Source organism: Lepisma saccharinum, chromosome 16 (genome assembly GCF_977018435.1).
Source record: "Lepisma saccharinum chromosome 16, izLepSacc3.1, whole genome shotgun sequence".
NCBI lineage: Eukaryota > Metazoa > Arthropoda > Insecta > Zygentoma > Lepismatidae > Lepisma > Lepisma saccharinum.
Genome location: NC_139244.1, coordinates 49,063,467 through 49,080,544, shown reverse-complemented (window position 1 = coordinate 49,080,544; position 17,078 = coordinate 49,063,467). Strand labels below are relative to the sequence as shown.

The 17,078-nt window shown below is 35.2% G+C and overlaps 1 protein-coding gene across 7 annotated transcripts in view; it reads right to left on the bottom strand.

Moving 5' to 3' along the window:
* Nucleotides 1-17,078, bottom strand: part of LOC146000476 (uncharacterized) — a 234,248-nt gene that overhangs the window by 94,888 nt on the left and 122,282 nt on the right. The window contains exon 5 of one of the 7 annotated variants that reach the window (XM_083138153.1): nt 9,735-14,290. The exons of the other annotated variants lie outside the window; for them this stretch is intronic. Coding sequence (XP_082994279.1) covers nt 11,125-14,290 — 3,166 coding nt within the window. The 3' untranslated portion in view covers nt 9,735-11,124. Of the gene's footprint in view, nt 1-9,734; nt 14,291-17,078 lie in introns of those variants that run through there. 7 annotated transcript variants of the gene reach the window in all.

Below are 17,078 nucleotides of genomic sequence, written 5' to 3'. Positions count from 1 at the left end.
TACAACGGGTACAGAACAAGTTTGTGCTTTGAATAGGTCTTGTGATTTTTTAGTAAAATATTATTTTAAATAAAAACTCTGGATACAATGCATCTCTGATTTTCACTTCACAAGTGACTGATTCAGTGATTATCTCTCTTATTTCATTCAAACTTGACATTTGCCAAATACTCAACATTGAAAACATTCCAACATCATGAGAAGTGGAAGGACTGGTTTTCTTGTTCTCTGTAATTGTTGACTGTATAGCATCAAAATCAGGGTATGGTGGGTGAGATGAGAATAACTGGTACAAGAACTGAAACAGGGTAGCTACGATTTTTTGATTATGAAATTCCCTGACTTTTCCAGGTTTTCCAGACCAGAAATGAAATTTTTCCAGACATGTTTGTTGTCATGATTTTTGCTTTTGAACCTCATGTTTTTCAATAAAATATGCAGGCACGTTAATTATTATGACTATGAATATACACAGTTATTAGTTGAAAAGTTATTAGCGTCTGACTACCATGCTAAAGGTCCCAGGTTCGATCCCCACCAGGTTCAAATCCGGGAACTTTTCTAACGTTGGAAGCGTCCCCGGCACCTACGCAGTGTCGAATGACATGGGTACCTGGGGGAAACCCTGGAGGGTAAAGGTGGTCAGGGGCGTGATGCTGATCACATCACCCCTACTCACGACAGGATCAAAAAGTATGGGGCGTTATCCCCACACCCCCTATACGCCTTCATGGTGTGGTGCTAAGCACAGGGGAGCACTTTACCTTCTTTTTTACCTTTTTTTATTAGCTGAAAATTTACCAAGTGATTAATACGATGCTATTCAATGAAAAAATAAAAATTATTGTACTTCCGCATTTTCACTAAGTCATTACAATTAAAGTGGTGTAAAAAAATTAATAAAAAAATGTGGCATATATCAAAGCTGTACAATGTAACCTGCATACAACACAACCTCAATTATATCAATACAAATGAGAAACAACGGAAAATTAGGTCATGTACCTTTAGAAAATATGCAATAAGTTTAATGATTATATTTTTTAATTCATTGAAAATAGTACATATTTCGGAAATTCAGAACATGAATGGAGCTGGTGAACCACCATACACCTAAAAAAAATATATACACGGGCCATACTTTGGAATCAAATATCTCCATTATTTGAGTTTTCCACATGCTGGAATCAATTTTATATTACGAAAAACATCGAAATCTGTCTATTAAAAGGTAACAGTTCCAAATGTCTTATGATTTTTTCAAATTTTCCTAGCAGGAAGACTAATTATCATACCATTGTGACACAAAATTTGAACCTTCCTTAAAATAATGAGCACTGTTTGGATTCGAAGAAAGTTATTTATGTTGAAAAGAAAACAACAAAATGACCTTACACGCTTCCCATGGATAAGGTATTCTCTGGTTGACAAGCGACAGTAAGTATCGTAAACTAGTGGGAATGAATGTAGAAATCAATTGGAACCTTAGTAGAGTGCATTCAGGGTCTTTATTTTAATTCTAAGACAACCAAACCTGACCTTCCTAACCTAACCACAAAAGCATATATTGACAAAATCTTAAGTAATCGCTAAAACTCTGCAGTATGCGTTAATAGACATACTAAATCGAAATCGAACCATGTAAAAGTTGCATTTGTAGTATGATGAAATCGTAATAAAACAAAAGGAACTTGGGCCCATTTTCACCACTTTTCAGCATAATTTCATTCTACATGCAAAAAATACGTAAAATTACTATCGGCATCAAACCAACATTTCTAATCTAACAACGATGTGTGACCAACATACGTTTAATTCCTCTATTTCGCACCAGTTTTTAAAAAATAAATTCGTTCTACATGCACAAAACACGTGCATTATTATTCTTCTTCTTTTTTTGTCCCTGTCAGCATTATCTTGTCGACTTTGGACATCGTTATTGTTTTGTATTTGTTTTAATGTTTTCTTCTCAAGTTTATAGTTAGTTTCATAAATTAATCATAATCACAAATATAAAACAATTATAAATAATTCACTTTGTTGTCCTTTTGCTGTTTCTTCTTCTTATTTTTTTAAAATATATATATGTATATATAAAAATCACTTTATATTTCGAGTTTACATTTCCGAGAATATGCATATAGCAACCATATTAATGAAGGGGATAAATCTGTTAAAATGGATGAGAGTGATATTGGAAATGGAATTTTTAATCGTTGTAAACCTTTGTAGAGTATGATTTGTTGATCTGAAAAAATTGGACATTCTAGAATTAAATGTTGAGCATCGGGATTATTATTGCCACATTTACAATTTCCTTGAGTTTTTTTTTTTTTTTTTTTTTTTTTTTTTTTTTTTTTTTTTTTTTTTTTGGGCTAAATGTGCTGGTGAACGTACATGTCCTGTTCTTAATCTATTAATAAAAACTATGACTTGCCGTGGGAGTGTGTATGAATTGAACCAAGGGACCTTAGATTTAAATTCTGCAATCCATCTATATGTGTTGCCCACAACCTTAAATTGATCTTTGCACCATTCGTTCCATTGTTCCATAATTTTTATTTTCACTCGTGGTAATAAATCAGTATACATTAACCTATTGAAACTTATGAGTTGTAAATATCTGGCCTGTTTAGCATATCTGTCTACTCGATCATTTCCTACGTTAATATTATGTGCTTTAACATAACTGAATTGTATGTTAATGTTTCTTTTGCAAGCAAATTGAATTTGTTGATAATTAAAATAATAAAATATGATTGATGACATAATTTGGGATAGGATGTAGATAATGCTTGAAGAACACTCAGAGAATCTGTAAGGAGAAGAATTTTTTTTAAATCTTCCGCTATTCCACATTGTAAGGCTTTGTATAGGGTGTAACTTTCCGCAGTAAAAATAGATGAATCTATAATTAATCTAAATTGTTGATAAATGTTTTTCTCTGGGATGTAATAGGCACATCCGACACCATTGTTATTCTTAGAACCATCGGTGTAAATCATTACGTGCATTGGCCATTTTTCTCTGTACATTGTATGTAAACCTAGATCTCTGAAGTGGATTGAACATTGAGTATATAATGGAATATCTAGTTGATATATCAAAGGATGTAAGAGAGTGAAAGTATTAGCACCTGTGACTCAAAGAAGTTTCTTTACTCTCCATATAAACAATTACATTGGGGCTTGATTGCATAAGACCTAGACAAAATCTCAATGCTTTTCTTTGTAATATAGCCCTATCTATTTTGTTGAGTAGACTGGATTTTGCTCCCACGTAGCTGAAAGCTGCATAGTTGAAAAATAAGCGAAAGCAATTTTTATAAAAGAGAAGTAAAATTTTTTGGTGGCCTCCCCATTTTGTTGTTGTCATGCTACGAATTATGTGAAAAACTTTTGACCTTTGTTTAATAAATATAAAATGTGTGCATTCCACGTAGAACATCTATCAAAATGTACACCTAAATATTTGTGAGATCTGTCACTGGGATGTCAGAAATTTGTAAAATATTATTGGGATAACTGTCTGTGCGTTTGTTATTAAAACAAATGATTTTGGATTTATTATCACTAAGGGTTAATCCTGCATTATGAAACCATTCTCTAATGGTGCTAATTAATCTCTGCATTTTGATTACGCCTTGGGTTGCATCATCTGTAGTACAGTAAAAACAGAAATCATCTGCGTATTGTACTATCTGGAATGGATAAAGAGGTATAAACACATGCATATTCGAATAATGACGTCACTGATACTGCATAAAATCACTAATTTCTCAGGTGTAACACATCTCTGCAATGTAAAAACTACGACAACGAGCAAATGAACTAGTTGATCAAGTTGCTTCTGAACGGGTCGCAAACAAAGGACTCAAATTCACAGGGGGGACGAAGTAGTGAGTCCCTTTGTTTTTACTAGGCATCCGCACCCGTCCAGTGAGACGTCAACCACAGCCAGTTTACGTGAAATTCTGCTCTTCAAGGCAGAAAGTATTACACTGTCTTTTGTTCAAGGAGTATACAGTTATTGCAGATCCAAAAACAATGAACTGTACGAACACCAACCTGCTCCGCTTCACGTATCAAAAGAGAACGGGTTCCGAACGGGTGTATTCTTGCAGAAAGGAAATTTAATCACCACACACAAAGCTAAAGCAACATTTTCTCCGCAAGAAATTCTGAGGATGGCTGGTGCGTAGGTTTCGTCTTGAGTAGCTTGTTCTCTAAGGAAAAGTCTCAGGCCTCTCCAAATTCTGGTCTTGAACAGGTTCACAAGAACGAGTCGCAAAATGAACGGATCCAAGAACCTAGATCCGAGAGTGAATAAATATAGAATCGAAATGTAAAGGAACCATAATTTTGTACGTAACAGACTAGAAGTCAAATGATGAGAGGAACAAGTTTCTGAAATGAATGGGGAACTGGAATCGCAAGAACCGAATTCGGAAGTGGAAATGAACAGTTCATTCATTTTGTAACTGGTTCTCCTGCAACTCCAAAATGCACGTAAATTCCAGAAAATATGCAAAATTCCCTGACTTTTCTCTGACCAACCAAATTCTCTGACTTTTCCCTGTTTTCCAGGTTTTCCAGTCGCGTAGCAACCCTGTGAAAGCCTTTGCTTATTCCTTGATTAGTCATGCCATCCCCCACAACTCTTCATGGAGCGCAACACGGCTCAGTCGTCATATCTGACGAGATCAGAGACCAAAACTTTTCTGATTGTGTTATTGTGGTTTGAATTGTTGTTTTAAGTCTACTTTATGCACAAATAGGCTTATCGAGACTGGACCTACAGTTTAAAATAGTCTCCAAACCACTGTGTAATGTGCTTTCACCTGGTACCGAACCCGGGTCTCCTTGATTATATTGGCATTTTATTTTTAATAACCCTATTGGACAAAGTCAACATGTTCCTTTAGAGATACCTTGACTTTCAGAACAAACATTATCTCCCGCACACAGGTGACAAACTATTTCCTATAAAGTACTGCAAAACATCACGTACGAGGCGTTTCCGTGAGTTCCACCCTTGCAAAATGGGACGGGAAAATAATGTAAACTTTCTTGCTCATCTAGCACCCAAACAGAGCATCCTAGAAGAAAAATGCAGAGAACCTGTTTTGTAGAGAATTTTAGGTAGATTATTTTTTTTATCATAACCTTCTTTTCCGTAAAATGCTTTACAAGTGAGATATTTGCAAAAACTAATTTTGGGCGCCATTTTTCAAAGATGGCGGCAAAATCGGGGGTGGTACAGGGTTGCAAAATTAATATGTTGTTAAGAACCCTTTTAGGAAGGTAATAAAATTTGTTCCAGCTTTCCCCTAATTTTTTTCCTTATTGGACCCCCTTATTGACTGGCCTAATTGGTGGCCAAGGTTGTTCAGTGATCAACTTTCAAGGCCCAACCAGACATGGGTGTTCTAGACAACCAGGTGGAGAAAAATGTATCAAATGTTTCTCATAGATTTTATAATGAATATATTTTAAAGTTGTATGTATGCCACAAAACATGCAACCTATGGTCGGAAAGTTAAAATATTGACCTTATAACCCCATGGTTTCCATTCCCTCAAAAGTAGCCACCATTACTGTTAACTCTGACTGTGCAATATTTCGGAATACTGATACCTAATAGACATTTTTAAAATTTCGGAGCACCAATATTGTAAAAATATCAACCCTGATATATCAATAGCAATAATACAATCAATATCTATATTATCAACACTGACAATACCAATATTATCGACATTGATGGTAATAATATGATAGATATCGACTATCTCCCTCATAATAATCTTGTTCTGACTTGTACGTGATGAATCCAACATTACAATTCATTCTAGGTGAATTTTAGTTCCTTGCTGTGGGAACTGGTTGTGCACTACAGGCTGGAAAGTGAACCACTGCATATCAATGTTTTGGGACATCCATTTTCACATTCAACAAGCATTGTGTTATTCTTGGTTAAAAACTGCATTTCAAACGTCAAGAGAAATATATTGAGTAGATTTTTAAGCAAAAAATGCAGGCTTGATCAGGACTCAAACCCGGGTATCTGGTAGCGATGGCAGGGCATACCATGGAATGACGGTCGAGCCTGCATTTTTTGCTGAAAATTCTATGTAGTACATCTCCTGTATGTGCTAATTTAATGAATATATTGAGCTATATCAATAGTGTCAATACTGTCAATATTATTGAAATCACACAGCCCTACTGTCAACACACTATGGAGGTTTTGAAAGTCATAAGAGAAACTTCTCTCTGTATGCTCAACAGCTTGTTCATTATATCCTTCGGATTGTGAAATATCACCATGTCACCGCTAAGTATTTTCTTCAGCCAGGCAAACAAAAAGTAAAGAGCATGTAAAGTACCTGAATGCTCAGCAAGCAACAAGATTGCTCAGCTACTTCGACGGCCAAATATGCACTGTTTGGCATGAGGTGATCGCTTGATCGCTGAGCAAACTTGAACCTTGCTCGTCATAGGATTAAATCACAGAATATATTGTTTTCGCATTTTGAGTGTTGTGATTGCCAGTATGATATAGTGTAATTGCAGAGGAAGTAAATGTAACAGAACATAACACGGTTTTCCACTGTTTGCGATTGTTCTAAAATGAAAGTGTTGTTTTGGAAAGTTGGTAAGTGTTTAAAATAAGGAAATTTCGAACATTTCATGAAAAATCTTTGGTTTTGTTCTCATTCATAAACACCCAGTTATTGTTTTGAGAAACAATAATTATAATATTTGTTTTCTACTACACTAGAACCATTCTCTCGTCTTATGCACAACTACACCTTTACATCGACAATCATGATATTTTGATCAATGAGCATTTGAGCACAAACAAGTAAATCATCTGTCTGCTCAATGTGCGAATATCTTGCTCAGTGAGCATCGCTAAGATACCCGACGTGGCGCTGGTGAACTCAGATATTGGAGTGCCATTATTGTTCTTAGCAATAAATTCTCACACTGTAAAAGCAGTGTATTGAATGACATAATGATGCAACAGAAATCAATGACTAATGCCCATAAATAGGAATTGTAGCTTTCCTGGCGATGTGATTTGAACAAGTGTTTTTGGGTTACCAGCCAGGTTAAATTGGAGTTAGCTTCCAACCTTGAGGGCATACCGGTAAATTGCTCTCATCTTCAGCGAATGTAGAAATGGAGACCAATTTAACCTGGCTGGTAACCCGAGAACACTTGTTCGTAATGCCCATAAGAATGGAATTCAAGCTTGTTTCCCAATTTCCCCTTAAAATTTGTTGCACAGTAAAAGTAAAGTATTGATCCAACACTATGTGGAAGGTAACATGAGAAGTCTTCTCCTAGCTTGACTCAGATGCGAGTCCAGAATACGTGCAGTTAAACGCGACTGAGATCTTGGATCTTTTTCATCCAATGTGGAGTCGTTATAGATGCTTCGAAGTTTCAGTTTAACACAAATTTTTGCATTCACTCTCTTTCCCATCCATGCCCATTTTCAACAAACAAAAAAAAAATCTACCACTCTGACCCACAATGTCTGAACTAACTCTCAATGTTGATAAAACTTTGGTGGTAGGATGTCCCAGATATTACCACAGTTCTGGAACTTCTAGTCATGTACAAAATTAAAACTAAAGATCAGATACATACTCAAAACTTTTAGTTTGCACCATGAAAACCATAAGTAATATTCCAACATAGAAGTAATATTCCAACATAGAACTTCAGTCAACTGGAAACAAACAATTATATAAACTGATAGCAAAAAAAAAACCAGTTATCGCTCAAAGCACTAATTTCAGGAGAAAAGCTATTGCAATATAATTTGAAGTTTTGTGACAGGTGTCATGTGCAGCACTCTATAAATTTGGGAATTTTATATTCACTGGATATTTGCAAATTTGATGATTTCAGTTGCTGGCACACTTCCAGTTTTCTTGTACAATACATGGGTAGAAATGGATGATGATAATTCTGATGTAAATAACAGGGAAAATCTTGATGTCACTTGTATGTTGCTAACATATTGAATACGTATTATGTACATACATTCTCCTCCGATGAGGGTTCACAGGTTCAAATCTCGGCCTGGGCATGGATGTTCTTTGTGAGTGTCCCTTCATCAATTTCATTACATCATCACTCATCCTCATCGTGGCGATTAGACAAAATTGAATCAATATCAAGAAAATTCTCATGTGGTTCTTGAAGTGGCATGAAACTCAGTTCCAAATGTAATATACCCACAGCTGGCAGATTACTAACATGTAAGCAGTCTCCATCCCATGGTGATTACGCCAAGTTAAATTCTCTGGAGCATCTGAACAGTGACATCTCATGGAGAAAATACAAACTAGCTCAGGTCCATGGCTCCTCACGCACAGGAGATAATGCCAGATAATATCTGTCAAGGGCAGATATATCCATCACACCTACTTCAAGTAATTAGTGGCATGAGGGATATATCCAGAATACCCACTTAAAGGGTTAAACACTGTTTAAATGTCTCAAAATGGCACCATACCTTGCAAAGAATCAACTTAACTAAATTTTCACAATAGTAGTAACACGTTGACTTAAGAAGAAGTGGTTGGAAGTGGAAAAAATTAATGCTTAACAAATTTGTTCTACATGGAATGTTTCAAAATAATACATAAGGTCTCTCTCGTGTGACTTTTTAGTCGTAATTGAAGAAAATGTATTATATTCGCAAAAAACGTAACTAAAATTGTAATTTATATCACAATTTCGCAACATTCTATGATTATATAGGGAAAAGCACATATGTATAGGAGAAGAAAGATAATTTAGGAACTCTTGAAGTCTTAAAACTTTTAAATGTTGATTAATTTTGAAAATCTGTCATCTAAAATAACTAATGATTGAAAACTACATTATACTGAGTATGGTTTGTTACTTGAAAATACAAATTTTGGGAAAAATAACTTTGAGGAATGACAAAAAGAACACTGAAAATAGAGTCCAATTTCTGTCTTAATTAAAGGAGTTCTAACTCAAGAAATTCTTGCTTGATTCCCTAATTTAGTACTTTGGCCAAATACAAATAACATCTGAGAACTAAATGCAAATATGTGTGTCAGATCCTGAAATGTAAGTACGTATGGATTCAGGAAAAAATCCTATCCTAGCATCAGAAAATTATTCCCGATTATTCCCCAGTTTGCAGGATGTCGTGGAGTAAAATTCTTTGAAATCACCATTTTATTTCCAGATATTTGAAAATAATGACTTTAGAAAGAAACAGTGTGCAGAAGTCAAAATTCTCAGTGTTGAGATATAATGAACTTTTCCCATCCTGAATGTCTTTTAAAATTTTTCAACCAAATGATTTCAATCTCTCACACCCTAGACTCAAGTAAAACCAAAAAGAAACAAGGGGAAAAAATATATTTAATTTTTGCTGAAGAATTCAGCAAAACTTGAACTAGATAACTAAAGCTATGACAGCATGTAATTATACTGTCAGCAAAATTTATTATTGGAAGAAAAAATAGCACAATTTGTAAATTTTATCCAATATTTTATTGCAAAATTGAGCAAGTTTTCCTATTGGTAACACATCAAAAATGTTTAGTTAAACTAAACTCATATGACTAAATAAAATTGCAATCAGAAATAAACCATTTCACAAACCCAATGGAATGATCACTCTTTTAATTTATTTGACAATTTTTTTTATGAAATCATGCAATGTATGAAAACAGAATTTCACAATGAAGTGTAATATTGGTTAATCTAGAAATGCATCAATATTTTACATGAATTCTAATTACCTTCTTAAGGATTAGCATCTTTTTAACACTGATACATATGCACACTTGTATGAACAGAATTTCGAAAACTAATATTGAGAGATATTTGCAATATGCTACATTTGGTCATAAGCAATAACAAACAAAAATTACACCACAATTGAAGATACTCTTCACATTACATAATTTTCATTTGTATTTTATAGTCGCCCTTTTCAAATTTTTCAATTTACTTAGTACATATGGTGTTCTTGTATGCACGTACCCATCTAAACGTGTTCACATGAGAAAAGAACATAAAACAATAAAAACAAGAAATGTTTGCTTCAAATTCTACTTGGGTGTATTTTGTTAAACAAAAAAATTAACTTTTATAAAACATTATCAAGCAATCCACTGTCCAAACGAACATAACCATGCATAAAATACAGAACCATATGGGAAGCTCTCTTTCGCTTGAAATCTTGCATTAAAAAATCACATTTACATACTTTAAAATAGGAGAGGACGCCTGAAAATATACATACAAAATGTTGTATTCAAAGAAATTTCAGTGCAACTACAGAAATAATTATATTTAAAATTTGAATATAAGCACATACAATATAGTTATTCAATATGACATCAAATATAAATATTACAAAACAGGATTATTTTTGTTTCCCTTGTACAATATTCACGACAAATAATACATTTTGTACATAGTTGTCAAAGAGCCAAGATTAAAACTTTATCATGACATTTGTTTTATAAACATCTAATAGCATCTCTATGGATTTGGATGTTTTCCCCTCAAGAAGAAAAATACATGTTTCATCGTGCTGTATACTGACAATATAACTAGCTATTTAAACCAGAATAAATTAGTATTACCAAGATATTTTTACATCCAATATTCTTCTATTATCAATATATTCTCTTCACAAACATATCTCACTACAATTTCTTGTCTTTGGTACATTAATAAATGTGAAATAAGTACACTGAATTCAACTTGAATAATGTGATTAGAATGATGTCACAAAAAGATAAATTGGCGTATGTATAAACACAGCCATTGCATCTCACTTAAAATAGCATTTATATATGCTACTGTCCTCACTGTTTGCAGAATGTACACAAAACACCACCAACATGTACGGTTAATAACGTAAGTGCTATTTGTTTTCTTTTTATTCATATACTGTTTTAAGAAAATATTATTATTATTACTAGGTGAATTGAGAATCAAAACTGTGACAAACATGTTAACTTATAATATCCAAATGCATCCACACAACAGCATGATAGCTGTACATATTTCCAACGGAAAAAATAATTGATTTTCGTAATTTATGTTTTCAACTACCGCTGGTATGGGCAGTTCCAGGACAACTTCCAGGAGAGCTTCTTTTCAACTTACATTTCCGATCTTTATTTATTCTCCGATCAGCATTGGAATGTGAAGCATCTGTGTGGTCTTTAATAGCAATGTTTTCTACTTTCGATTCAGACTTCATTGGTGATGATTTTTCCAGTTTTGGTGGAACAGAACATTGCTTGGAAGACAATTCTGGTTTCAAAGCTTTCCTTTCAGCCTTGTGATGTTTAACAATATGATAACAAAGGCTATAAGAGCTTATGTATACCTTTCCACAAAACTTACAAATTCTCTCACAACCGTGTGCTTTTAAAATGTGAGAGCGAAAAAATTTTGCCGAGGCGTAACTAAAACCACACAGCACACACAGGAAAGTACCATCCACAACATGAGTGTTAATGTGCCTTGTATAATCGGAAACCACTGGAAATTTCTGTTTGCAAACTTTACAAATGTAGCCAGTGCCCGTTTTAACACTGGTACATGAAGATTTCTGTTTAGGTGAGTTTATAGAAACCTTCTTTTTGACATGGAGACTACTCTTCAAGTCACGATCTGGCAAACTTGTTCCGGCATCAATGGACGATCTGCGTTCATTTTTATTTTCCTTGCACTCAGCTTCAACCATCAGCTTGGCATGGTGCTTTAAGTGATTTACCAGAACCTTACTTTCTTGAAATAACATCCCACAAAATTTACATTTGCAGGGACCATCTTTATTCACAGTCCTGAATCTCATTTTATGAATCTTAAGCAAGTGGGTATAATAGTTGTTGTAAAAACAAAATAATGTGCCACATACATTACACAAGTATTTTGTGGCACTAGAATGAAGCGATTCATGTACTCCTAGGGCAATCTCAGTCAAAAATCTTTCGCCACAGATCCTGCATGGAAAAGGCTTAATCTTGTGTTCCTCATAATGTGCCTGTAGTGTCTCAGGCCAAGTGCATGAGAAAACACATTTCTTGCACTTAAATGCCTTCTTAGCACTTTCAACAACTTTGACTTGCTTCTGATTCGACATATTTGTTTCAGACATTTCACAGCATGGATCAGAATGAAGCTGGTGTGAATAATTTAAATGCTTCCAAATACCATCAAAGGTATCTTTGCACTCATTGCATATGTTACAAGAAAATCCCTTGGATCCGTGCGTAATGTATTTCATAATTACCCGAGATTTAAAACTTTCGGAAAGTTTCATCACCTTGTCAACATGACCCTGCGCATGATGCAGCAAATCAACATAGGTGCAACTTTTGTGATCACATTTCCCACAGGGATACCAATGCTTCTGCATTTTCTCGTAGTGTTTTACTGTATGGTCCACAGTGTTTCCTTCTTTTCTATCTTTATCGTCAGACAAGCATCCTTCTGCAGCAGGTTCTACAGTTGACTGTTCACGCTCTGCATTTACTGTTTGCTTTAACCTACGGTTCTTTTGTCGGATCTCTCTTTTGTGCCAGGAACTGTGAGTTGCATACTGCGTTGATGATGTAAAATATTTCCTACACAATTTGCATTTATATTGCTTGGTTGTTAGACTGCTGGTGGAAGCAAGAGTTTCGCATTTATCACTGTCTTTTTTCCCACTCTTGTGAGGAATTAAACATTCCCCACAAGAAAGAAGATGCTCTTTAAGTTCTTTCTCATCTTTAAACGTTTTATTGCAAAAACTGCAAGTACACAAACTGGTTTGCTGATTTGAAGTGGATCTTGTGTTGTGAGAACTGTGCCCGAGGGTGCATGTGTTAGAAACACTAAATGATTCCCTATATTTTGCGAGACTGTATTTTTTGACATCTGCACGATCTGCTTCATGAACTCTTAAATTCATTCTGAGGTTACGCTTCCTCCCACTTCTCATGCTCCCATGTTCAAGTTCCATTTCATTTGAAGGTTTAGTTGAATCCGTGCTTCCTTTCAGATTAGATGTTTCTTTTGTTACAACTAAGTTAGGTTTATCTTTTTTATCGGCACTATGAGTTAGTCTTGAATGGTTATTGCAATTTGCATGGTCTGCAAAACTTGTTCCACAAGAAAAGTCTTCTCCACTCCTGACTGGCTTTGCTTTTTCTGTGGGTGACGTAGTACGCTTGGAGGATGACCAATTGGTCTCATCTTGTATGTTACCAATTTCATTGTCTATAATTTTACATGGTTCCTGAGAAACTCTCTCTGTATTTGGTTTATCAGTCGAATCGTCATCTCTCCTTTTCATCTCTGGAGATAAAATGTCTCCAGTAGGCTTGTCAGTCAAATCGTCATCTCTCCTTTTCATCTCTGGAGATAAGAAGTCTCCAGTAGGATTGTCAGCTATTGGCATTTCAGTATGCATGCTAGAAGTTGGGGAAGACTGTCCATAAGATGCACAAAGAGACAAACATTTACTTTCTGTTTCAAAAGTATTAGCACCCAATTCACACACGTGTTTCTCCTCAGGTGAACTATCAAATAAATTAGTATGTGTTACATCATCCTTTTTCCCTTCTGCATCCTCTGTGGTAACTTCCTGGCAAGAGGGTTCGGCGATTTGGATCACTTGTGCTGAATTGTCTTCTCTCCGAATCTCATGTACTATAACTAAGTGATTACGCAAATCAAACACAGTTTTAAAAGCTGAGTCACAAATAACACATCCATATGGTTGTTCACAGGCCTCATGACTTGTTAAGTGACCATGAAGGTCAGTCAAGTTCATGAAAGTAGATTTGCACTTTCCACAGCCATATGGCACAACACCTTCATGGTCCAAAACATCTGTGAGCTCACCGATCTTAATCCCACTTGCGGGGCAATGATGACTGTGCATACACAGCTTGCTTTGGAACTTCTTCTGACAGTATTCACACTCACCATTCAATATTACTTCTGATGGCTTTGATGTTTCCAAAATATCTTCGATGAAAACAATCCTGCCATCTTTGGAAGACCATTGTGAGGTAACTGCCGGATTTTCATCTTGTAAATCATTGTTGCCATCTTGCAGAATGCTAATATCCTGTTTCATCTTAACCTCTTTTCCGATAGATTGAAATATAGAAACTGGAACTTCCAGAGGTTCTTGCCTTGTTTCTGGCTTATTAACATGGGTCTGACTTTCTTGACTCATAATATATGATGATCGTTTACAGGAAGGGAATCTGAAAATGAAAATATTGAAATGCATTAAGGATTTCCCCTAAAAAAAAAAAAAAAAAAAAAAAAAGATACTCACAAAGTTAAACCAACTAAATAAAAATTGAACAGAAGGTATGCTAAAACTAAGCAAATAAATTCTAGATGTAAAATTGTAGATGTGTACTTCTAAATATCTCACTTCTTAAGCACAGATGACTTCTGCCATCCCCTAAGGCCATGATATTTCACAAAATAAATGTGAATTGTTGATTAGCAAATTTTTCAGAACACTATAATTCCAGTGCGGTGGTAGCACTGTCTTCTTCCAAATAAAACTCTGGCCAATACTTTTGCTTATGCCACACACCTAACCCCCACTTTGGTGCCTATAAGTCTTTCTATTTCAAATGGGCATCAACAGCAATGAGTCTTCCTATTTCAAATGGGCATCAACAGCAGGTTTAAAATTGTACCTACTTTCAGTGGGGTGAAATGCAGTATGACATCTAAAAAATCCCACCAATAGTACCAGATTTTTCATGGAAACATTATCTTTCAATCTCACTATTATTTTCACCAACTTTAGGGTTTAGCTTAAGAGGCAGATTGTAAAAATACATATAAACAATTATAAAATACTTTGGAAGCTCAACCATTTGCTTGTGCAAAGGAAATTACTGTGTAAATAGTTTCATGACTTCATAAAAAAAAGTTTATAAAAATATAACTTTTCGATGCAAAATTAGCCTTTGTGCATTCAACAAAAGTTATTAAATTTTGTAATGTAGAAAAATTACCATATTACAATATACAAACCCTAAATTACCACAAATTTCCAGGCCTGTCCAGTCTGTCAGTAATAAGAGCAGAAGACACCTCTCGGAGGTCTCCTTGTCCTCTCTGCAAACCATCATACATAGTAAAATACTTATCATTTCTTCGTGTTTATAAAGATGTAGTTAAAGCAGTGGTAGTGGTGACATGATAAAGAGGCATTAATGTTTCAACCATTCATCATGTGAGAACATTTAAATATATATATATATATATATATATATATATATATATATATATTGCAGAGGAAATGAGAGAGTTGGATGGTGATCAGTTGAGCTCCAACTAAAATGAACATCCTAAAAAACACCGAAGTTGAGAGATGACCTTTGCTGATGCTATTAGATTCATTGCCTTTTCTTCGTTCATGATGTTCTTTTTCTACCTAATTTTTCTACTTCATTTACCCTATCATTTGCCCTTTCCCTAAGAGGCATCACACATCCAATTAATGCTTCTGTTAGTGTCCCATATGTGCATTATAAATATTCAAATCAGCTTCAGTGTCTTTTACAATAATAACCTGTTGCGCAACAGTCACTGACGGCAAAGACCTGCTTACTGACTGGTGGCCTCACTCCCACATGTCTCAGCAGACGTAGATCATCCAACCGATTACTGGGTAATGTGTGGTCAGCACAACAAACCACCAATTGCTGTATACTGTTTGCCATGGCTTCGCGACCTCCGTATCTCCCCATTGGAGGTAAAACCACAACCATAAACCTTGGGGTGTAGTACACACCAACAAAGAAAAACTAGTTCAGAGTAGCCAAGTGCCTGATCACCCACTACCCCCCCCCCCTCACACTTAAACAGAGCAGGGAGGAGCAAGGTGGGCATTCTTCCCTGGTTCGTTTGACTGTTTTTCCTTCAAAATATTCAGTCCAGTCCCTTCCATCAATACCAGTCAGTAACATATCTCTGAACAAAGAACAATTTAATGAATTCACTCGATGTTTTAGTCTTTCATTACATCTATTAATTATAGTCATTATTATTATTATATTCAAACTTACATGCAAAAAATATAAACCAATATCTAGTTCACGAAAAGATTATTTTTAAAAAGTTCACTTTATGCCCAAAAAGGCTAATTGGGGTTGAATCTACAACTTAAAAGTGGGATTTGAACTACACTGTGCCTCCATCGGGTAAGAAATTCTGCATCAATTGATTTCAGAGTGATGACGTTATCACTACGTCCTGGAGAAGGCCCAATTCAATGAGAGAGATTCCAAAATAGAAAACTTTGGTTTCTCAGTGGTTTGATTGACTGATTTGCTATATTTTACTTTGCTTTTTGTGCCACTTTTGGCAAAATTTGCGAGTATGAGGATGAGTGATGATATGATGAAATTGATGAATGGACACTTACAAACATCCATGTCAGGATTCAAACCTGGGACCCGTGGCATTGTAGCACAATGTACTAACCACTCTGTCACGGGGGACGGCTGGTATCTCAGTGGGTTAACACTTGTAACTGTACAGAGTACAGAATATAATTGCCTTGTAAACTGGATCCCTAATTCGATATGAAGTGGATATACACTACACCCTGATTCATATATTATATTGATTGATTGATTTGGTGTTTTAAGTCCACTTTATGCACAATAAGGCTAATCGGGACTGGATCTACAGTTTAAAGTGGGATCCAAACCACTATGTGCCTCCATCATATCTTATATGTAATACTATATATAATATTAATACCTTCATTTCTGCTTTTCCCTTTGCGGCGAAGTCGTTAGTACAATGCGCTACAGTTCCACGGTTTCTGGGTTCAGATCCTGCCCTGGGTGTTACTTCCTAACTTTCATATAATTACCGCACATCCACGTCATTGCGGTTAGATAAAAATGGCAGAAACGTTTATTAACGTCGCGCAAGAAGGAAGACACTGAAAAGTCTACTGAACAGAAATAAAATTATTAAATATATTATTCTCATACACTGTGAAAAAGCAATTCT